Source organism: Neomonachus schauinslandi, chromosome 1 (genome assembly GCF_002201575.2).
Source record: "Neomonachus schauinslandi chromosome 1, ASM220157v2, whole genome shotgun sequence".
Classification (NCBI taxonomy): Eukaryota; Metazoa; Chordata; class Mammalia; order Carnivora; family Phocidae; genus Neomonachus; species Neomonachus schauinslandi.
Genome location: NC_058403.1, coordinates 148,143,236 through 148,165,975, shown reverse-complemented (window position 1 = coordinate 148,165,975; position 22,740 = coordinate 148,143,236). Strand labels below are relative to the sequence as shown.

Sequence of the window (22,740 nt, the reverse complement as noted above, 5' to 3'; positions counted from 1 at the left end):
CCCATCAATCCTGCTGCCGTTCCCCAGCCCCTGCCTGATCATGACTTCCCATTTCAGTGGCAATCTTGTTTCCACCCACGCCCGGCAGCGGCCCAATTCTTGAGGCGACCGGGGAGGGGGCTGCGTGGGCTGCGGTAGCTTCCCTCCTCCAGCAGCCTCTAATCATCTCATCCTCAGGCAGATCCGCTAGGAAATCACAGGGCTGTGTGCATGAGGGCAGCGGGCCTGGCCCTGGGCTGAGAGCCTGGTGTACTCGCATCCTCCTTAGAATACATAGTCCGGTGGCCCCTGGAACTGGGCCAGGGCTGAATGAGGCTCCAGCCCGAGGGGCAGCTGGTTGGAGGAATGGAAGGGGGTGCAGCCCAATGGAAGGGGGTGCAGACCAAGGAATGGAAGGGGGTGCAGCCCATTAGCACTGAGCACAATGCCCTGCCACCTCTCTGGGCCCCACCAGTGGGGCTGGAGGGAGCCTGACCCCAACTTGGCCTGGGCCCACCCTTGCAAGGTTAGGGCACATTGGAGGAGAAGCAGGGAGGTTTGGGGAAGGGCTCTGTCTGCAACCTGCAGCCCACTGTACTTGAGTGACCCATAAGCCCTCTATGGCTGATTGGGAGACTATGCTGCCTACACCGGCAAGAGTCGGATCACGCAGGTGTGATGTCTAGCATGGGTGGGCCACTTGTGTGCCCAGGCAGGTAGCTCCGTATCCCCAGTGGACACTGACTTCTTCCTGAACCACTCACTTGCCTCAACCTGGCCTCTTCCCAAAGCTTCTTCTCTGGCATTGGGATTTTTGATCTCTCTCAACTGCCAAATTCCCCCACATTGTAAAGCTACAAGGCAAGATGCACCTGTTCTAGGACACACAGGTGGTCATGGGAGCAAGGCCTGGGTCCCTCATGACAGGGTAGCAGGGACTCCCACCATAGCTACCCAGGATGACATACAAGCTCCCGTGGACCCTGCCTTACCTGGACCACCACCTGCTGTAACCTGTGCTTTGCTCCCTTTGTTCCTTCCCACTCTAGAGTCACCAAGCAGGTCTGCTCCAAACCCTCCCCTAGGAAGCCTTCCTTGATTTCCCCTGCCGGAGGGGCTCAGCACCCAAGGGCTCCCCCTTAATGCTTCTGATCATTCTGACCAGCTTGAGAGTTATTCCAGGCCTGTTTGAACCCTCCACCTCCCCACTCTCTAGTCGGTGAGCCATGTCAGGGCCATGTTCACCTCTGTATGCCCAGCAGCACCTGCCACAATATTTTGCATGCAACAGGAGCGCAGCTGAATTGAAAAACCACGTGATAAATCATTGACAGTAAATGACTAATAAAATGGTTGGTAGATGAGTAAATAAATAAGTGAATGGATATAAAAGGAGAATATAATGAATAGACAGGTACCTAGGTGGGTGACTGAATGAATGAGCAAATGAGGAGTGATGGGAATGGATGGATGGGTCAGTGAGTGAGTAAGTAGAGAGCTGGATGGATAAACGGGTAGATGGAGAGGACTGGTGAATGAGTGAATGGATTGTGGGTTGACGGATGTGGGGGTGGATTAGTGAGTGGAGGGGGAGGTAAGAGAGCGAAAATATGGATGATAGATGAATGGATAGATGGATGGGTAGATGAGTGAATGGATGGGTGGACAGGTAGGCTGTGTGTGTGTTTATGAGTGAAGAAGGTTGACAGATGGGTGGTTGATGGACAGATAAATGGATGGGTGAATGAATGGGTGGATGGGTATGAGAATGAATAAGCGGGGGTCGATGGATGGATGGCTGGGTGAGTGAGTGAATAGATAGGAGGACTGGTAACTGAGTAGACAGACTGATGGAGAGGTGGACAGATGGATGGGTGAGCTGGCGGGTGGGTGACTGATAAATAGATCGATGGCTGGATAGGGAGATGTATGGATGAGTAGAGAGATGGAAGAATAAGTGGGTACGTGAATAGATGGGGTGGTGAGAAGTGCACAGATGGTTGAGTAGCTGGGTGCATAGGTGGGTGGATGAATGAATGGATGAGTAGATAGCTGGAAGGATGGGTAATGAATAGGTGGATGGATGGGTAAACGGATGGATGATGAGAGATTGATGGATAAATGGGTAGTTTGATAGACGGCTGAGTAATGATGGAATGGATGGAAGGAAGGGAATGGACAGAGGGATGACTGGGTGGGTGAACGTGTGTGTGGTGTATATGGGCCCACTGGCCAACTTACCACAAGGTTGCCAATGACCATAACAAGCAAGAAGACAAGCAGGCATAGTGACTGCCCAGACACCTCCATGCAGTCCCACATGGTCTCGATCCACTCCCCACAGAGGATTCGGAAGATGATGAGAAAGGCATGGAAGAAGTCCATCATGTGCCAGCGCGGCAGCAGGCCTGAGTCACTAATGCGGTGCCTCTGCTCTGAGTAGTTCTTGCCAAAGAGCTGCATGCCCACCACAGCGAAGATGAACACGATGATGGCCAGCACCAGTGTCAGGTTCCCCAGCGCCCCCACTGAGTTTCCGATGATCTTGATAAGGGTGTTCAGGGTGGGCCATGATTTGGCCAGCTTAAAGACCCGCAGCTGGGGAGGGAGGTGTCCTTGTGAGCGGCTCTGGTTCCCGCCGCCCATGGACACCCTCACCCCTGATAGCTCCTGCCTGAAAACCCAGGGGGCCCATGGACACCTGTTTTTCCAAGAGCACACACTGCTGTTTCTCTCTATAGCCTGAGGGCAGCTTCACTGGGCTCGGCTCTGGGAGTCAAGTCAACATCTCCAGCTTCATCTCCCCAACTTATCCTTGCTCTTCATCCCCACACCAGCTTCCTACCCGTCTCAGGCTCACTTCTAGGAACTTCCCAGTAGACTTCTCCAGCATGGAATGTCCTTCCTCTTCCAGACTCATCTTCATCAGGTCAAACCATCTTTGATTTGCCCAATTGCCTCCAACCTTCTCTCTTCTCAGTTATCACAGAGAAGGGGGGCAGGGGCTTAGCATGTATTGAGTCCCTGCTGTGCCAGGCCGGTGCTTAGGGTGGCTCACCTCATTCAGAGCTCCCGATAACCACATGAGGTGAGCACTATTACTCCTTCCTTTGACAGGTGAAGAAGCCAACCCTTAAAGGTGGAGTAACTTTTCTGAGTCCATTAGTTCATGGCAGTGGAGGTCAGGATTAGAACCTATAGCTTAGACTTTCTCTACTGCTCCTAACATCCTGCCTTTCAAGCCCGCAGTGAACCCACCACCATTGCCCAGACTTCCTCCAGGAAGCCTTCCCTGATCTACTTCCAGCCCCACGTGTGGACCTCTCAGGCATTCTGCACTCAAAGAGTGGTCCACAGACCAGCAGCTTCGGCCTCACCCGAGACCTACTAAACTAGGCACTGCGGTTTAACAAGATCCCCAGATGATTTGTTGTGTGCATAAGAGTTTCCAAAATGCTGACTCTGAAACCAGCAGGGAGAACCCCAGGAGAGCTGTCAGCAGGCCTGGCTCCACCTGTTATTTCCCATGTGGCTTTTGGGAAATTCATTTCACTTGGTCTCCTCATCTGTGAAATGGGTATATAGTAATACTAGCTCCTCTCCTTGGATACTATGAGGACTAAAGGGGGCATGGTGAGCCATACAGGGCTTTGTAAATCATCAGGATGGCCATCCCAATAGTTTCCCCAGAGGGATGTCTCCCATCTTGTCCCCCCCGTACCCTCCACATCACTAGCATTGGGGTACCCAGCAAATAGCTCTTAGGCGAAGGCATGATGGATCAGAGTAAGAGTGACTGAGTGGTGACCTCAGAGGAGGCTGCCTCAGTGCCCCAGGCCCCCACCCCACCCCCCTGCAGCAGGCCCAGCCAGGTACCAGGCGGAAGGAGCGCAGCACTGATAGGTTGCCCATGCGGGACAGGCCCAGCTCCATGAGGCTCAGGATGACAATGATGCTGTCGAAGATGTTCCAGCCCTGCTGGAAGTAGTAGTAGGGGTCCAGAGCGATGATCTTGAAGGTCATCTCTGCGGTGAAGATCCCTGTGAAGACCTGGGGAGGAACAGAGAGATCAGGGTTCCCAGTGTTTGGGCTGGAAAGACCCTCGGACCAGGAGGGGTGCCCTGCTTTCTGATTCTTGCTCCCGTGGGGTCCCCTTTCTGGGCTGCCAGCTGTGACTGCACCCTGGCTCCCAGTGGGTGCTTGCTCAGCCATGGCCCAGGCCCTTGGGGCTACGTGTGGCCTGATGGCCCAGCTCCTTCTTGGGCTCACCACCCATGATTTGCCAGGCTGGCCCTCAGAAACAGCCAGGCCCATCTCAGGCCCTGCAGAGACTTAGAGCTCCAGGAAGCACCTGGGGGCAGGGGGGCTGCGGTGGGGGTGACACAACCCAGCCTGACACCTTCCAGCCCGTGTCACCACAGGAAGCACGCTCACGCCATATGTGCCAAATACATGCATCCCGCAAACACTCATGGCTTTCATGGCTCGGGGCCTCTGTCCATGCTCTTCCTGCTCCATCTTGTCCACACACTGAACTCCTGTCTCTGTAATGACAGCCACCCACCTCTTCTTGGGAGCATGATCACGTGCCAGTGCTGGGCTGGCATGCTCTGCATATGTTGCTCCTTTTAATCCACCCAACAACCCGATGAGGAAAGTATCATCGTCCCCATTTTACAGGGAAGGAGACTGAGGCACTAAGAGGTTAAGTAATTTGCCTGGGGTCACGTAGCTAGTATGTTTGAGAGCCAGGAAATGAACTTGGTGTTGTCCTTCAAGATTCAGAGCAACGCCCTCTGCCTCCTGGAAACATTCCTGAGGTAGGCAGAGGCTGGGTTTCCCTCCATTTGTTGACACAGTTTGGAGCCCCCCGCCCCCCAGCCCAGGCCAGCAGAGTCCCATGGTCAAGGAGCCCATCGTGTGGTGGGCCAAGCAGCTGTGACCATTTCCAACCGCTCCGCAGTGTGCCAATAGCCTCGAGGGGCGCGTGGCTCCTGGAGGAGGGGATGTCCTAGGAGGGCATGGCCGGCAGGAAGTTGGGCCTGTGTACGGGGCCTTCTTGGAGCTGAGGGGGTTATTGTGAGGGTGGTGAGGAGTCACCGAGGTCTTCTGTGGGTGAGGGCTGAGGTCAGAGGGCCAGACCATTCCTGGGGACAGTACCAGGGCTGTGAGAGAGGAGAGGTCAGAGATAGGGAGGCTGAGTAGCCTGCTGGAGTCAGCAAACAGGGGGGATCTCCCAGGCCTCGGCACCCGCTGTGGGGGCTCTGTGCTGAAAGGAGGGAAGGAGGGATACCTGACCAGCCCTTCCCTCCGCTGCTCAGATAAGGCCCTGTGGCGGTGGGTTGGGGGGCAGGGATTGCTATTGGCCCAGGGAGTGAGGCACCAGGATGGCCAGTGGGCAGATACCTCTGCATTGCCACACAGGGCACCACCCGCCAGCCAGCCCTAATGACTTCAGGGCTCCCGTCAGGGCTTGTGCCCAGAGCGAACTGTTCTCCCACCAGCTCGGGTCTTAGGGAAGGGAGGGCCCGAGATATCTCTCAGCCTCAGCTCCAATACCTGGGCTCCCCTCACGTGTGGGGAGGCATCCTTGGATTCTTCTGCCCCTTTTCTCAGCAGCCAAGCCTATCTCTGGGTTCTGTACCCATAACTTTTCCATCCTCTCTGACTCCATCCCCTACTGCTCTTCCAGCCTGTTTGTCTCCTCGCTGTTCCTTCCTCAGGGCCTTTGTACCTGCTGCTGCCTTTCCCTGGGCCATCTCCCCTCCCCCACCCACAGGGCTCACTCCCTTCAGGTCTGGGCTTAAAAGCCACCTAATGGATGAGGCTTCCTACGCTTAAAATCATGAGCCCCCTCCCAACAAATTCCTCCTCTCTCCTCTCTGCTTTATATTTCTTTCCGTCACTTACCACCATGTGACAAACTGTATATGTAGCTACGGATTTGGCTAGACTGTAAGCTCCACAGGAGGGACCTTTTCTATCTTACTGGTACAAGAATAGTGCCCAGCCAGTAGTCAACCTACCAATATTTGTTGAATAAGCATACACATAGTTGGGCCTTCGACCTTCAGCCCCTGCGGTGCCCCATGTCCCTGCCCTGGGTCTCCCTGAGAACCCCTAAGGGTGGGGCCTGGGAAGCCCCTTCCTCTCACCTCTGCTGGCCCTCAGGTCTCCCCCATCACCTGTCTGAGCAATGCCAGGGTGGGTGTGTTCTTAAGGCCTGGTCACCAGACCCACGAGCGCTAACACTCATTTCTGGGAAAGGAGCTCAGGAAAAATCCTGCCTCACTTTGCCCAAGTGCAAGTCTGTTTTGGCAGCAAGAGAGCAGATATTAGTTGGCATTGGAAGTCAGAAGAAAAAGACAGCAGAAGCTCTTGGGGAATGCCTCTTGGGGGAAGTGGTAAGGAATCAATAGCATCACCTGGAAGCTCTTTAGAGATGCAGAATCTTGAAGACTCCTGACCTGCCCGAGCAGAACTTGCATTTTGACTAGATTCCCACGTGATTAGAAGTTTGAAAAGTGCTATTTTTGAGTTCTCAAACGTGGTGCACTTTGGAATCACCTAGGGAGCTTTAAAAATACATATGCTTGGGCGCCTGGGTGGCTCAGTTGGTTAAGCGACTGCCTTCGGCTCAGGTCATGATCCTGGAGTCCCGGGATCAAGTCCCGGGATTGAGTCCCGCGTCGGGCTCCCTGCTCGGCAGGGAGTCTGCCTCTCTCTCTGACCCTCCCCCCTCTCATGCTCTCTATCTCATTCTCTCTCTCAAATAAGTAAATAAAATCTTTAAAAAAATAAATAAATAAAAAAATAAAAATACAGATGCTTGGGTCCCACTCCCAGAGATTCTAGTTAAAGTGGACTGGAGTGCAGCCCAGGAACTGAGTGTTGTTGTTTTTTAACTTCCTAGGTAATGCTAATATGGAGCTAAGCTTGTGAACCACTGCTTTACAAATGCATACATTTTGGTGCCAGACTCCTCCTTCCAAAGGAAAGCCCAGGCTTTCTAAGGCCCTGTGATTGAAGCTTGATGGTTTAAGACATGTAGAGAATGGCAGCCAGACTCAGGTTCCAAAGCTGGGTCTGCTGCTGCGTGATCTTGGGCCAGTTTCCTCATCTGCCAGAGCCTCGAGTGTCCTCATATGTAAAATGGGGTAAGGAGAGCTCCATCGGATGTTACTAAGAGTTAGAGCTAATGGATGCAAAGCAGATGCTCCCTACCAGAGGGCCATTATTGTTATCATAGGCAGCATTTATTATGACTGATGAGAGGAGCCAAGAGGGCCAGGCCCAGGCAGGAGCTGCCTTCAAACAACTCCGCATGTTTTATAGGCTCACTGGGATCTGGCAGGCAGAGACTGGGAGGGTGGGGACCAGCTTTCCCTGACTCTGGGCAGGAGGGTCACTGAGCAGTGCTGATGGTGGCTTCCCAGGAAGTGGGGGGACTTTTGGGAAACTTCAAATTCTCCTTGACCTTATTTCTTTAATATCTTTAACGTAAACTTGCTTTTAAAGCTTAATTCCTGCGAACATCTTCAATGCCAATTAAACATGATCTATGGCATCTCTTTTCCTCCCTCCCTCCCTTCCTTCCTGAACAGATGTGGAATATTCCACTGCACAGATGTGCCATAGTATTTCCCTGTGATGGGCATTCTTTTGTTCCTATTAAAAACATTACCATAATAAATATCCTTCCACATACTTGTTTAAAAACATCTTGCCCAATTCTTTTCTTAGGATAAATTTCTGGAAATGGAATTGCATAGTCAATGAGCATTTTTAGAGATTCTGACACATACATTTTAATTGCACAATGGTTGGAGATTGAAGGATGCACAATACCCTGTCTTTGCTGCGACTTGCTTTGAGACATAAAATGTGGTCATTCTGTAAATCTTCCATGTGAATTTTGTTTAACTATTGGGTGCTGTGCTCTGCACATTCGTTAAGTCAAGCTTTTCATTTCTTTTATTCAAGTCCCGTAGATCCTTGGTGACCTTTTGTAAGCTTGACTCATCAGTTATGGAGGGCGGTCTCTCACTAAGATTGTGGTCTTGTTAAATTGATCTTATTGTCTGCTTTACATATTTGGAAGCTATGTAATTTGGCGCATCCAGGTAGAATTATATGTTTCTGGTGAATTGTTTCTTTCATCTTTATGTTTTGGATCTCTTTATCCCTCAATAATACTTTTTCTTTAAAGTTTATTTTGTTTGATACCAATATAACACCATCAATTTTCTTGATAGTATTTGCCTGTTCTATCTTTTTCCCATCTCTTTTTCTTCAATCCCTTTTAGGGATTTGGATCCCAAAATATATTTGGATATCTTCTGTAAAAAACATATAGCCTCATTTGATTTCTTTACCAAACCAACAATCTGTCATTAACTGGTGATGGTGGTCCCTACCTCTATTTATTATGATTTCTGGTATATTTGGACCTATGTCTTCATTTTATTTTGTGTCTTCTGTTTTTTGTTTTTTTCTCTCCTTTTTTTTTCTTCTATTAGATTGAGTTATAAAATTTCTCCATTTCCCTCTCTTCTGGCTTGGCAATTAAAACTTCCCATTCCTATCCTCTTAGAGGTTACCCTAAAAGTTTTAACAATCAGGCTTGAGTTAATAACATCTAAGGTATTTAATATTTCAGAGTACATATGAACTTTAGCCCATCTTACCTCCAATCCCCGCTCCATGCCTATTTTATGTGCTATAGGGCCACTGAGCAATGCTGATGGTGGCTTCCCAGGAAGTGGGGGGGATGTTAAAGTTCCAATGTTTTAGTTCTTACTTTTTATACCCTCCAATCAGCCATTCTTATTACTATTGTGTTTACAGCCAATGCTTGCTTAGCTTTACCCACATTCTTACTATTCCTTTCAAGTTCTTCTCAAATCCTGATTCTGCAATCACTTTACTTCTTTCTGAAGTACAAATTTTTGTTATTGCTTCAGAGATACAATTTGTGTGTGGTAGAATCTCAGTATTTAGTATCTTTTGTAAATGGCCAGACAATGGATATAGAATTTTAGAGTGTCCACTGTTTTCTCCCAGAACTTTGGAATGATTATTCCGCTGTCTTCTGGATTTTGTTGAAGCTACTGTGGAGTTTGCCATCTATCTAACTGCTGTTCCTTAGTAGGCGATCTTTCTTGTTTTGATTGCTATATGATGTCTTTGCTTTTGAAGTTCATTGTGTCTAGATATTTTATTTATCCTGTGCAGGACGTAATGCAATTCCTGAATCTCAGGTTCATTTCTTTGATCAACTCTCACCTATTCTTTTCTTGAATGTTCTTTTGCCCCCATTCTCTTATCTTTTCCTTTGGAACTCCTATCAGCTGTGTGCTTGACCTTCTCATTCTGACTCCATGTCTCTGAACCTTGATTTCATATTTTCTGTCTCTTCATCTCTCTACATTCTGGGCAACTTCCTTAGATCTAAAATTATATTAATTTAATCTCTCCTTAGCTATATGAATGTGCTATTTGTGTGTCTGTGTGTGTGTTTGTTTGTCTTAAAGATTTTATTTATTTGACACAGAGAGAGAAAGCACAAGTAGGCAGAGTGGCAGTCAGAGGGAGAGGGAGAAGCAGGCTCTCCACTGAGCAAGGAGCCACACGTGGGGCTCGATCTCAGGATCCCAGGATCATGACCTGAGCCAAAGGCAGCTGCTTAACCGACTGAGCCACCCAGGTGCCCCATGTCTGTGCTATTTGATTTATACATTGAGATTTTAATCTCAGTGGCTACATTTTCCATTTCTAGAAATTTGATTTGGTTCTTTTCCAAAGCTGTCATATTCTTTAGTGTTTAATTCCTTCTTTTATGTCTTTAGTTATTATGAACATTCTTATTTTATAATACGTATTAGACAGTTATATTATGTGACACTCTTAGGAGGATAAGCATGTGTGTGTGTGTCTGTGTCTGTCTGTCTGCTGACTCTTCCTCATAGTGGACAATTTCCTTGTGTGTTTTATAATTTGGAGAATATGCCTGGCCTGGATTAAAAGTGTGTCTTTCCAGAGAAGTTTTGTGTTTACTTCTTGCAGGGGCCCCAAGATATCATAGGATCACTTTATCTGTTAAATTTTTAGGCATAGGTTCCAGAAATACTCAGCTATAAATTTGAACTCCAAATCTATATAAGGCCAAATTCACAGTCACAAGCTTCCAGAGGTTGCTTTTCCCCTCCTCTTCAGCCCTGGCTAAGACTGACAAGCTTCCTTTCTTTATAATTTCCCAATTTCAGTGCCGGGAGTTTTTTCTGGTTCACCATTCTACTGAAAGTAGGGTTATATTCTCATGGGGCTACTCAGTTCCAACCCCTACTCACACTGTCTAAAAACCTGCCTTGTCTCTGTATGTTCACTAAAATCCAAGTCCCCAAATCAGCAATATCACTGCTCCTGACCCCCACAGGGGCAACTACAGAACCATTTCACATGTTTACTGCTATGGTTTTTAAGTTCCTCTTTGTTTCTGGCACTAGGGGATTTTTGTTACTTTCTTATGAGCTTTGATATGCATTTCAAAGAGTATTTGCTGTATTCTTAGTTGTTTCTTAGTAGGGGATTTTCAGGTTTTTTGGTCCACAATGTTAAGACTAGAAGTTGCATTTGTTCTTTAGATGATGGGCTAAAAGTCAAATCTATTGATCTTCGCTTAGAAAGTTTTTTTTTTTTTTAAAGATTTTATTTATTTATTTGACAGGGTTGGTGGGGGGAGAGAGAAAAAGCAGAAAGGTTTTTCCCATACTGAGATTATTTTCCCATGCTTATTGTTGTGGTTTTGTTTCTTTACATGTAACATTTAAACCACCAAGAATATATTAACTTCAGGACAATCAAAACCTTACAGAGTAGCAATAAAGCTATCCAAATGAAACAAAAGAGAGCTTTACTCCAAGGACATGACCTCTTACTAACAATAGAACCCCAAGTTTAACTCAACTTCAATTCAATCACAACTCAGTGATCCAGAGAAGCCACCAGTGTTCTTTATCACCTTGATTTGCTGCTCAGTGCAACCCAATGGTCACATTCCAATAAAACCGCATTCAACTGCAACCCTACATAATCACCATCTGAAGACCACCCAACACCAGGCAGGCACAATTGTGCCACGAGACACCTACAGACTGTAATAGAGTTTTCCCTTCTGTTTGCAGATAGAAGGAAAGAAAGTAGAATTATAGCAAAATGGACTCTCGTTTGTGAAAAAAATTGAATAGACCCTGAGATAACTATCCAGATTTCTAGATACAGGAAGTAATAAAGGAAGAAAATCCTCACACTCAACAGTGTAGGAGACCTGTCTGTCGGGGGGGCCACCTGTGCCACTGGGACCGAGATCAGGCTGGCTCTGCAGTAAGAGAAAGCTTGGACTGAACAGCCTTCTCCTCCACCCAACCTCAGTGATGGTCCCAGAAGCTCCTTTCAGAGGCCACTGGGCTCTCTGCCAGCCTTGACCTGGGAACCCCTGGGGAATGGCTGTCTGTGTGTAGCTGGGCAGAACCAGTAGGGCGCTGTCTCTCAGAGTCAGGAGACAGTAGTCGCATGCCCAACTCTGCCACCACTATGTCACCTCTTGAGCCTCAGTTTCCCATCTTTAGAATAAAGAGCTAGGACCTGATTTGATCTCAAGGAAAAAGAATCAGAATCAGAACCCAGACATTCTGACTTCCAGGAGCAGTCTTTTTAATAACAGCAACAGTGATAATATCCACAGACCACAGCTTTCATTTATTTTGAGTGCTTACTCTTTATCAAACTCTGAGCCAAGCACATTATACACATTATCTTATTCAATTCTCATTAGCTTCCTATGAGCTTGATATTGTCATACTAATTTTACATTTATTAAATTAAACAAATACTTATTGTGCCAATGACTGCGACTAAGTAATTTGCTTGAGGTCACATAGTAGGAGCTGAGTCAGAATTCAAATCTGGCTCTGCCTGATTGACTCAACTACACCTAACTATCTATCCATCCATCCATCCATCCATCCATCCTTCCCCTGAGAGAACTGCCTCTTATTGCATACACTCTCCTCCTCCATTACTAACTGCCATATCTCACGTCCCTGCACATTTCAAGTTCACCCTCAACTCACCTTTGCTTTCTAGCCTCTGGGCATCTTTATCCCCAACTTCTCACTCCCAGCTATATCTCTCAGCTCCTTAAAACCTGATCCTGACACTTCCTGTTCCAAGATGTCTTCCACGGTGACTCCCACCTTCAGAAAATCCTTTTGTGCTCTGAATCCCCCTCACTATCCACGAAGGCTGTGCCAGATGGCCGAGAGCCCATCACACCAGGATGCCCATTTGAGAGTCGGCTGCTGGCAGCCCTTACCAGGTTTCCAACTTGCAGCATCTCCTCGAATTCAGTTGTCATGTTGTAGTGCTCCAGTGCCATGAAGAGTGTGTTAAGCACGATGCACATGGTGATGGTGAGGTCGGCGAATGGGTCCATGACCATGAACTTCACTCTCTGCTTGATGGACATCCACAGCGGGCAGCACTCCCAGATCAGGTAGCGCTGGGCAAAGCGATTCCAGCATGATGGACATTTGCGGTGAGACTCTTCCAGCTCTGGGGGTGGGGACAGCCAGTGAGCTGGTTTGTTTTTTTGTGGACTGACTCACATATAATTTGGTATTCCAGAAAAGACGTATGACTTAGCTGGGGAGAGGGCAGGGCTGCTACGTGACAGGGGGACAGTGAGAGGGACAGGGAAGGTTAAGGGAAGGTGTGGCTTATGTCCCGGCCCCTTACTCTGGAAATAGGATAGGAGAGGGCCACAGGGACAGGAGGTCAGGATGGATGTGGGGACAATTGGGACAAGGCAGATTATGACAGATATGGGCTGTCTGGAGACAACAGTCTCACACAGACATGGGGACACCCAGGGGGAGGACAGGCTGAAAAGGACAAGACAACATCTGAGACAGGCAAGGTCGGATCTAAGGACACCCAAAACAAGAACAGACGTGGGCATCTGGGACATGTTAGGACAGATGGCGGGTGCCTGGAACAGACCAGAAAAGATGTGAACACATATGGGACAGGAGGGAACAAGATGGGTGGGGAGTGGTGCCAAGTTCAGACTGGAACGGCTGGGGGTTGCCTAAGGTGGGACTGGCCGAGACAGATGTGGGATGCTTGGAATAGCCTGTGGTGGACGTGGAATGGCTGGGAATAGGCTAGAGTTGGCATGCCTGGGCCAGGATGGCCCCAGGAAGGCATGAGGATGCTTGGGAGAAGACAGGATGAGGCTGGGAAGTGCCCAGGACAGGCCAGGACAGCTGAGGGGATGTTTGGAAGAAACACAGACATGGCTCTGGAGGATGCAGAGGCAATACAGATTGGAAAGTCTGGGCCCACTGTGGGGAGGTCCAAGGCAAGGCCAGCAGCTAGGGGTTGCTTGGCTCAGGTAGGCTAAGTGGGAGGGGGCCCAGGGCAGGGGTGGGAGCGTTTGGATGACACCAGGGGTAGCCGACCTTCCAGGGCGCTGGTGAGCACACTGACGGCACTGAGGGCCCGCTGCCGCTCTCCTGGCTCCTCGAAGCCATCCATACATGGAGCCTGGGTGTTCAGGATCTGGGGCCTGCCCGGCTCCTCCGATGGTGTGGTCTGGGGGCAACCAGGAGATAGGCATCAGCCCGGGCACGGGGGTCCTGCTGAACCTGGGGTGGCTGCTGGGCCTGGGACAGCGGTCCCACACTTGGGTTAGGGGGGCACGGGGAGACAGGATGGGGGTCTTGATGGGACACGGATGCTGGGTTTCTCTGCTCCCAACTCCCTCCCTGTTATTAACTACCCGCCCCCCCCTTGCTAATCATTATCTCCATTCTCCTTTCTTCACCGTCTCTCGTCAGTGGTAATTCTTGAGTGTGAACAGGAAACTACATGTACCAAGTTCTATTAACCAAATGCTATCATTATACATTAGTACATGCAAAAACAATCTGGGAGTCTTAATTGACCACAAGCTCCCTAGAGTCAAGAGCATAAAGAAACATAAAGGAAAAAATCTACCCTGCTCTAAGGTGACATGAACAGAAGCATAAAGCACAATGCTTAGACATAGCTGGTGGGAGCTTCTGTGGAGGCAGATTGGCTCTATCTACCAAGAAAAGTTGAAATTGGCTCTGTAATTCCTCATCTAGCAATCTAACTTCATAAATAATTATACACGTGCACCAAAAATATATATGCAATGATGCTCATTGCAGCATTGTTCCTAATACCATAAAAACAAAACCAATCAATAGAAAGAATATTAAAATCAATTATGGATACAGTCTGACTTTGGACCCTGATACAGAGAGTAAAGAGAAGGAGGCAGTTCCATGTGCGTTCCCATGGGAGCACCTCCAAGACAAACAGTTTGATGAAAAAACACAAAAAAGATCTGAAAGATCCACACGGAATCGTTAAGGTGAGTATATCTGGGGAATGGGATTGTGGGGGGAGGCGAGGGGGAGGGCGAAGTCTTCTTGCACTTATATGCTTCAGCACTGCGGGATTCACTGTCAATGCATTGGCATCATTTTTGTAAGCAGAAGAGCCAGATCTGCAGATGGAGATGCGGTGTGTCTGATAGAGGGAGGCGGCAGGAACTCTCTAGGCTTACTCAGAGCCCCGCCTCCCAGTACGAGGCGGGGGTGGGGGGTGGGGGTGGGGGTGGGGACAAGAAGCCTTCACATCAGCATGGCCCTGTGTGATCACAGTGCAAGAGGCTGAGCCAGGGCTGCGGAAGGCACGGGGCTGTTCAGCGTGCAAGCGAAGGCCCTATCATCTCTGAAGGTCAGAAGGAAGAGGGGCCTGGGCTACCCAGGGCGGCAGAGTCAGGGCCTGGGTTGGTCACCAAATCCATCTGAGCTCAAGTTAAAGTCAACCTTTGCAATTGGTGGGACTGCCCTGAGATGTTGCCTAGGGAGGGCGTGAGCTCCCCGTCATGGAAGTATTCAAGCAGAGGCGCCTGAGAGGGCTGAGGAGGCTGCTGTTAACGGTGGTACCTGAGTCTGAGGCAACCACAAGCCCGGCCAGCTTAACTCACAGATGTGTCTTAAATTCTGCTGGTTTCTCTCCTCCTCCTCCTTGACTGTGATAGTCTGAGTTATCATTTAGCAAATATTTACTCAGTGCTCTCCCACTGTGGGGGAAGCACCCTTCCCTGTCCCACTAATGACACACTGGCTTTGGCCAACGGAATGTGAGTGGACATGATGTGAACAACAGCGCCTTCGGTGTTTTTGTGCCGTCTGCCTTGCTCTTGGGCTCCAGTAATCTTCTATGGAAACAGTTTCCCCAGGTAGCTGCCACATGTTCAGCCTGAGCCTCAGCAGAGACATTCGGAGCAGCCCTGAACCTGACCCACAGTGTGGAGCCAAGCCAACGTGCAGCCTGAAACAGAGCTGCCCAGCCAAGCCCAACCTAGACCAGCCAGACCATGGTCATCCCGCAGAGAAGTCAGCATGAGCAAAAAGGTTCATTGTTGGCCACTGACGTTGGGGCTAGTTTGCTATACACAGCATTATGTAGTAATAGCTGGCTGATAGTCCACCCTAGCGCACGCTACCATCTCCTCCCTCTTTATACAGCAGAAAGGGATTCCCTTAAAAAGTAAATGATAATCCTCTCCTCCCCTCACCCCATGCTTTCCATCTTTCTCGGAGTAAATCCAAACTCTTTTATTGCCTACGAGGCACTGTATAGTCCAAATCCTAACTCATCAAATGCATTTTGTATCCCTTCTTGCTGTTTCCAGCACACCTGACCCTGCCTGGCCCTCTCATGCCTCGAACATGTCAAGCCTCCTCTTCCTCAGGGCCTTTGTCCTTGCTGTTCCCTCTGCCTACAACATTGTTCTTCCGGATCTTTGTAGCTGGCTCCCTAAAATCATTTGCCTGTCAATTTTAATGTCGCCTCCTCAAGAAGGACTTCCCGAGTCTTCTAAGAGCCATCCCAACCCTCCCCCTAGCAACGCTTTGTGCACCATGACCTGTATTGCTAACCTGGAAATATTGACCAGTTTGCCATCTGTCTTCCTGACCACAAGGTAAACTCCCCGAGGTCAGAGCTCTTGTCTGCTCTGTTCACCACTATATCCCTGGAGCCTCCAACTCAACACAGCAGGCTGGCGCTGGACAAATGTTGGTTGCATGGATAATTGCTCGGGAATCAGAAGGCTTGGGTTAAGTTCTAGCCCTGCCTCTAACTTGCTGAACAACCAAGGGAAAGGAGGATGCAAGTCTAACATGCGGAGGGAGAAGAAGAATGGCTCTGCCCCACCCCCATCTGGCCTTCTGGTCCAGGGGCCCTCCTATCGACAGAGGACAAAGGAAAGCTTCACCCTCCACCCCCTTGACTGGGATAAATTAAACATGAACTGTCTCTTGGGCTGGCCCTTCTTCCCCTCACCTGTCTTGGTGGATCACCCACTATGTGCCCCACACCGTGCCCTGCCTTCAGATTTAGAACTGGGCAGACAGGCCTCACTGGGGACCCAGTGGAGGCAGAGAAGGCATTCCCAGGGGTCTACAGCCCGCTAATCTCTTTAACTTTACAATGTCTCCATCTTGGTCCGCTAATTCTTTTAACTTTGCAAATAAGTCCCTTGGCCTGCTAATCCCTTTGAGGTTACAAATGGGCCCCACAGAAGTGAGAAAGGGTGAAGTCAGAGTTCCCGGTAATGAAGTGTTTGAACTTGGATTCCTCTTGACATGTGGAGCATAATGAGATGATTTTCTCCCTAATGAGATTAGGAAATTCTATTAGTGTTCTGGGCTGCTGACCTGATTCCACAAGGCTGAGACTCCAGGGCTGGACCTGCAAGGGGGCCTAGACCACCGGGATTCAGTGCTCCTGAAAGGCCAGACAGTCCACCCTCCAGGTGATAGCCAGTGCCCTCCCAGGCCCCCCAGGAAGCTGTGGTCTGCCCCCAGTGCGCTCCCAGGACCCTCTCTCTGACGCCCTGCTCCAGAGGAGTGTGACTGCCCCAGGCATACTGCAGTCCACACCAGGAGTCTTTGCTCCTTCCTCTTCAATAATAAAGCTAACAGATAATAGTAGTAATTACCCCAACAGGAGGCAAGTACCAGTCTAATCACCAGACAGGTCTTAACCATTTTTAGTCCTCACCACAAATTGCGGACGTGGATATGAATTTTATTTCCACTTAACCGATGAGGAAACTGAGGCACAGAGTGATTCGTTAACCTGCGCCAAGTCCCACAGCCAGAGCCAGAGTCTGAGCTGGAGCAAAACAGGCCGTTTGGCTGTGAGCCCCCTCTCTTCAGCCCCACCTCCACCTTCAAGGCTCCCTGTCTTGTCCTAGCTTCCTCAGGAAAGTCTCTCCTCCTCCGTCTCCTGCAGGCCTTGGGTATAAGCCACACATGTGCCCTTTTCCCGGGTGGGCTGCCCTGGGCACTGTGTTGGGCGCAGGGATCAGCAAGGACACTCCAGGGCTGACTGGGCAGTCATCAGTCCATCACGGGCTCAGCTGACTGAGTAATCAGAGCTCTGGCTGGCCTTTCACCCTCTGCCCTGTCCCTCCGCTACCTTTTTGACGGTAACTGCAACGCCTTTGCCTTTGCTCCCTAGGTTCCAGCCATTCTGGCCTCATGGCATTTCCTTCAATAGGCTGGGCATGCTCCTGCCTCAGGGCCTTTGCACTGGCTGCTCTCGAGGCCTGGAACAGGCTTCCCTCAGATGATACAATGATGCTATATTATTATAACAGTATCGCAACATCAGCATACTCATGATGTCCTGATTGCTGTACCCATATGAGATCACTCATCCTCACAGCAATCTGAGATGAGTGTTTTTAATTCATTTTACAGATGACAGACACACAGAGAAAGAAAGTAACTTGCCCACGGCCAACCAGCTGGTAAGCCATGAGCTGGAATTCAAACCCAGTTTGTGTCTAGAATCTGGGTGCTATATCACCCTCCCCCACCCCGGGTTTCAGAAAGCAGCCTGGCTCCCACCCCTGCCTCCTGTAGGTCTTTGTTTAAATGGCTCCTAATGGGTAAGGGTTCCTGCTCCCCCATACTTACTCTTGTCCTCCCATAGCACTTATTACTTGGGCTAATGCTTACCAGTTTATAAAGTACTGAAATATTTAGGCTTGATGAATAATTGTTGCCCAGAACCCCGTAAGTATCCCCTGGCCACTCGGGCCCCTTTCCCAGAACCCCTTGCATTGCCCAGGATCCAGCAACTCCACGGGCTAACACTTGGCAAACACAGGGCCCTCAGGACACTGGTTCTGTGCCACCATGGCATCTCGGTGCCCGGGCCTTACCAGTTGCTAAATATTTAACTCTTATTCTTCTTTGTCAACATTATATACCATGTATACATATATACCTATTTTTCCTCTTTCTTTAATGTTTGTCCGTCTGCCCCCATTATCATGGAAGCTCTATGAGGGCAGAGATTTTTTTTTTTTTTGCTATTCACCCCCAGAGCCCAGTATACAATAGGTGCTCAGTAGATACTAAGTGAGTATTTTGGACCTGGCACTGTTGACCCGTTTGGGAGACCAGATCTGCCCTGGGGCTGCATCACGGGGCTGGCTCACCGTGTCTGGGGGGCGATCCAGGATCACAGGGCGGAGGAGGTGGCTCCCTGGGGAGGTGGCCTCAGGGTTGCCCACCCCCAGCAAGGAGACCACCCCGTTGCAGTCCACGGTGCTGTTTCTTTTACCATTGAGGGCGTGGCCGGGAGCCGAGGTCCCTGGACTGAGCTGTCCCTGGGCACTGGGCCGGCGCAGAGGCCAGGGCACCAGCAGTGACGTGCGGTGGCTCTCGCTGTCCCCCGCTGTACTGTTTTCATCATCTGCAAAATCCGTCTCTGAACCCAGGTCTCGCCTGCGAAAGGTGAAAATGCTCCCGCGGCTGGAGCGCGGCTTCATGGAGGTCCGGCTGAGGCCGTGCATGCTGCTCAGATGATTCTGGGGGCACAGGGAGAAGGCACACGACCAAGCCAGCTCTTCATGTGCTCCCAGCCTATCCCCTGTGGTGTTCTCTGAGACTGAGAAGTTCTCTCACAGCAATGAGAGTTTTTTTTTTTTTTTTTTTTTTGTAAGGAGGCTCCACGCCCAGCAGGGCTTGAACTCATGACCCTGAGCTCTAGACCTGAGCTGAGATCAAGAGTCAGACGCTTAACCGACCGAGCCACCCAGATGCCCCAAGCATTGAGGGCTTTTGCTGGCCACTCAGGAACTGGGTGGGGGCTGAGCTAGGGTGTGTTCAGAGGAGGGGGTACAGTCAATCCTGCATCATCTGGGATCTCTGCTCACTTAGAGCTTGTGCCTCTGGGGTTTGGAGATTCAAGCTGACCTGGGCCTAAAGATGTGGCTATGGCTGGGGAGGGGGAGAAGGAGGCAGGAAAGCTCCTGGTGGTGCAAACAGGCCTGGCCTGAGCAGGACCTGGGGCCATCAGCCATGCACCTGACTCACATGGGCATGTCCTTGGGCGTCTACCAAGCCACACCACAGGGTGTCCCCCGGTCCCAGCCCCAGTCTTAATGCTGAGGACTTAGCTGCAGTTGGGGACATCACAACACCCAAACCTAGCTTGTCTCTCTGCCCAGACTTCCTCCACTCCAAGAATGGTCATGGGAAACAGGAAGGGCTAGGAGGGGGCTTAAGGATACTCTCTTGGGCTGTGACTGCACCAGGGGCCCAACATGATGGGCTTTTGATGCCAGACCCACCCAGAAAGGGCCAGAGCCATAGCTGGGGATTACCATTGCTCTGGGACCATCCTCTGAGTCGGACTTGGGGAACCTGTCATCTCCACACTCCTCTGTCCCTAAAGACATTTGTTTTCTCCTCTTGCTTCTTCTCTCATGGGTGGTTACTGGGGCCAAAGGGGACATCTCCAAGGAGCTGCGGGACACGGTATCCACACCCCTGATGGTGAGGGCCTGGAAAAGGTGGAAGAGAGATGTTTTGGTCATTGAGACTTTGTGCAGCCTCAGGCTAAGGCAGGCCGGGCAACTCTCAGTATCTCACTTTCCCCATCAGGAAGTAGAATTGCACACTTAACCCCAGACAAAGGCATCATGGAGAGATGAGCCCAAACAGACTCAGGAAAATCAAAGTCCAGGGAAGAGGAAAGAAGTGGCTCATGTGTGAGGGACAGTTGCGGGGGCGGGGTGGGGTGGGGTGGGGTAGGTGGGTGTTGATGAGCAGAGGAAGTGACAGAATTAGAGGGCAAGAGATCTTCTAGAAGGTTCAGCTGGCCAAAACTGGTGCTGGGGGAGGTGGCATGGGGCAGCGAGAAGAAAGTGGACAGCTGGCTCTGTAGTTAGCCCGCAGTACCTGTGTGGGGAGCGAGGGGGTAACCAGCGCAGTATTGCCATGCTCAATTCCCGAGCTGGCTCAGGCCTCCAGCCTTGGATGTTCCTCACCAAGCTACCAGAAGGCATCCCTTGAGTAGGATAAACTCAGTCCAAGGACACGTGGTTCTCTTTTATCCAGCATGCACTAGGCTCCTTTACTTTAGCAGGAGCCACCACCTCTACCCAGTGGGCACCATTTTTAGTCAGCTGGCACGATTTTCTCTCAGATGACACCATGGTCATAGGGAACACTTTCCTCAGCAGGAACCACACTCACAGCGCCCACCTGTTCGCCATGGGCACTACTTTTACCTAGCAGGCCCCTCATGAACAGGCACTGTCTTTACCTAGGTACCAAATTTCTACCTAGCAGACACCACATTCACATGAAATACCTTCACCCAGCAGATGCCAGCTTCACCCAGCAGGAACTGCCTTTCATCGAGCAGATGCCACACTTAAAGGCACCAGCTTTCCCCAGCATGCATCATAGTCACAGACACCAGCTTTACCCAGCATGCACCATGGTTACAGGTACCAGCTTTACCCAGCATACACCACACTTACAGGTACCAGCTTTATTCAGCAGGTGCCACGCTCACAGGTACCAGCTTTACCCAGCATGCATCACAGTCGCAGACAACAGCTTTACCCAGCACGCACCACGCTTACAGCTACCAGCTTTATTCGGCAGGCGCCATGCCCATAGGCACCAGCTTTACCCAGTATGCATCACAGTCGCAGACACCAGCTTTACCCAGCACGCACCATGCTTATAGGTACCAGCTTTATTCGGCAGGCGCCATGCTCACAGGCACCAGCTCTACCCAGCATGCATCACAGTCGCAGACACCAGGTTTACCCAGCATGCACCACACTTATAGGTACCAGCTTTATTCAGCAGGAGCCATGCCCACAGGCACCAGCTTTGCCCAGCAAGCAGCAGTTTTATAGGCACCAGCTTTACCCAGCAGGACCTGCCTTTTATCCAGCAGATGCCACATTTACAGTTATCAGCTTTACCCAGCAGGCACCAGATTTACCCAGCATGTACCAGGTTTATAGGCACCAGGTTTACAGGCACCCACAGTTAGGAGAAGGCTTGGTTTGGAGGCTCCTTGGCTGCACTGCTCACCCACCTCATGCTCTTTCTTGAGCATCTCCATGGCCTCCTGGAAGCGCTTTTCCTTCTCCTCGGTCTCAGCGATGGTGGCTTGGTTTTGCTCCTCGTAGGCCATGGCAACCACAGCCAGGATCAGGTTCACCAGGTAGAAGGAGCCCAGGAAGATGACAAGCATGAAGAAGATCATGTAGATCTTCCCTGCAGACCTCAGGGTCTGGGGGAGTAAGGCAATAGAGGTTATCTTCACTGGGGTCCCTTCTAGGTCATGGTCATGGAATTTCAAGTTGTCCAGTCTGGCTGTGCCAAGGGTTCAAATGACCACAGCCAGGGGAGGGAGTAGAGCATATCCTATCTATAGAGGTAAGTGTTCTAACCTATAGAGAAGAATGACCTACACGCAGGGGATGGTGTCCCACCCATAGAGGGAGGTAGAATGTTCCAGGCAACAGAGGAAATGTTGCATGCATAGAGGGGACTATTCCATCACATAGGGTGAAGTGTTGCACTCACAGAGCACAGAATATCCCATATAGAGGGATGGGTACTTGTTTACCAGCAAAAAGAAAGTTTCTTTGCTTGCTGTGTCTCATCCCTCAGATGCAAGAGTCCCTGTCCCTTATTCCTTGAGCCTCCTTAGCTCTTGCCAGTAGAGAAGCTGTTGGAGCCACTTCTGGCTAATTCACCTGTGCATCCTGGTCCCTGATGTGTGTCCCTAGCCTGTTCCTGCTGTTCCTCTGCTGCCTGGGCACCCATGTACCTGCTGGTAGAGGCGCTCCCAGCAGTCCTGCGTCATGAGGCGGAAGAGCGCAAGGAAGGCCCAGGCAAAGGAGTCGAAGCTGGTGTAGCCGTGGTCAGGGTTGTCCCCTGCCTTTAGGCACCGGTAACCCTCGGGGCATGTCCTGCAGTCAGACACACAGACTCTGTCCCATGCCCCTCCGCCCCGCCCCACCGAGATGCTCCCTGGGCCTGACGCATCTCCCTGGGCAGCCCACCTATGCCCCACAGCTTCATGAGGCTGAGTTTCACGAACTTAGTGCCACGCTGCTCGTCCTGCTGCTGTGACTTTTCATGCCGTGCCTCCCGCCTGGGACATGGTCTTCGCCTTTTTTCTGCCCATCTGTATTCAGCTAGGCCTAAGTCCAGCTCCCTTCTGCCCACACGATACCCGAGTTGCCTCTGCCCTCACAGAGGAAATGCCAAGGGCCTGGCTCACAGTCTTTTCCTCTGGCTGCCTACCCCACAGGGAGATGGGCAC

General features: G+C 50.4%; 1 protein-coding gene across 9 annotated transcripts in view; it reads right to left on the bottom strand.

The window, feature by feature from the left end:
• The window catches only part of SCN5A (sodium voltage-gated channel alpha subunit 5), a 78,336-nt gene that overhangs the window by 31,358 nt on the left and 24,238 nt on the right, over positions 1–22,740 (bottom strand). For all 9 annotated transcript variants that reach the window (XM_021705867.1, XM_021705869.1, XM_021705870.1 and 6 more), the window contains exons 8-15: positions 22,243–22,384; positions 21,502–21,699; positions 19,766–19,945; positions 18,596–18,967; positions 13,500–13,632; positions 12,353–12,591; positions 3,856–4,029; positions 2,221–2,577 (exon numbers count right to left, since the gene is read on the bottom strand). In XM_021705867.1, the coding sequence (XP_021561542.1) occupies positions 2,221–2,577; positions 3,856–4,029; positions 12,353–12,591; positions 13,500–13,632; positions 18,596–18,967; positions 19,766–19,945; positions 21,502–21,699; positions 22,243–22,384 (1,795 nt within the window). The remainder of the gene's footprint in view (positions 1–2,220; positions 2,578–3,855; positions 4,030–12,352; positions 12,592–13,499; positions 13,633–18,595; positions 18,968–19,765; positions 19,946–21,501; positions 21,700–22,242; positions 22,385–22,740) is intronic.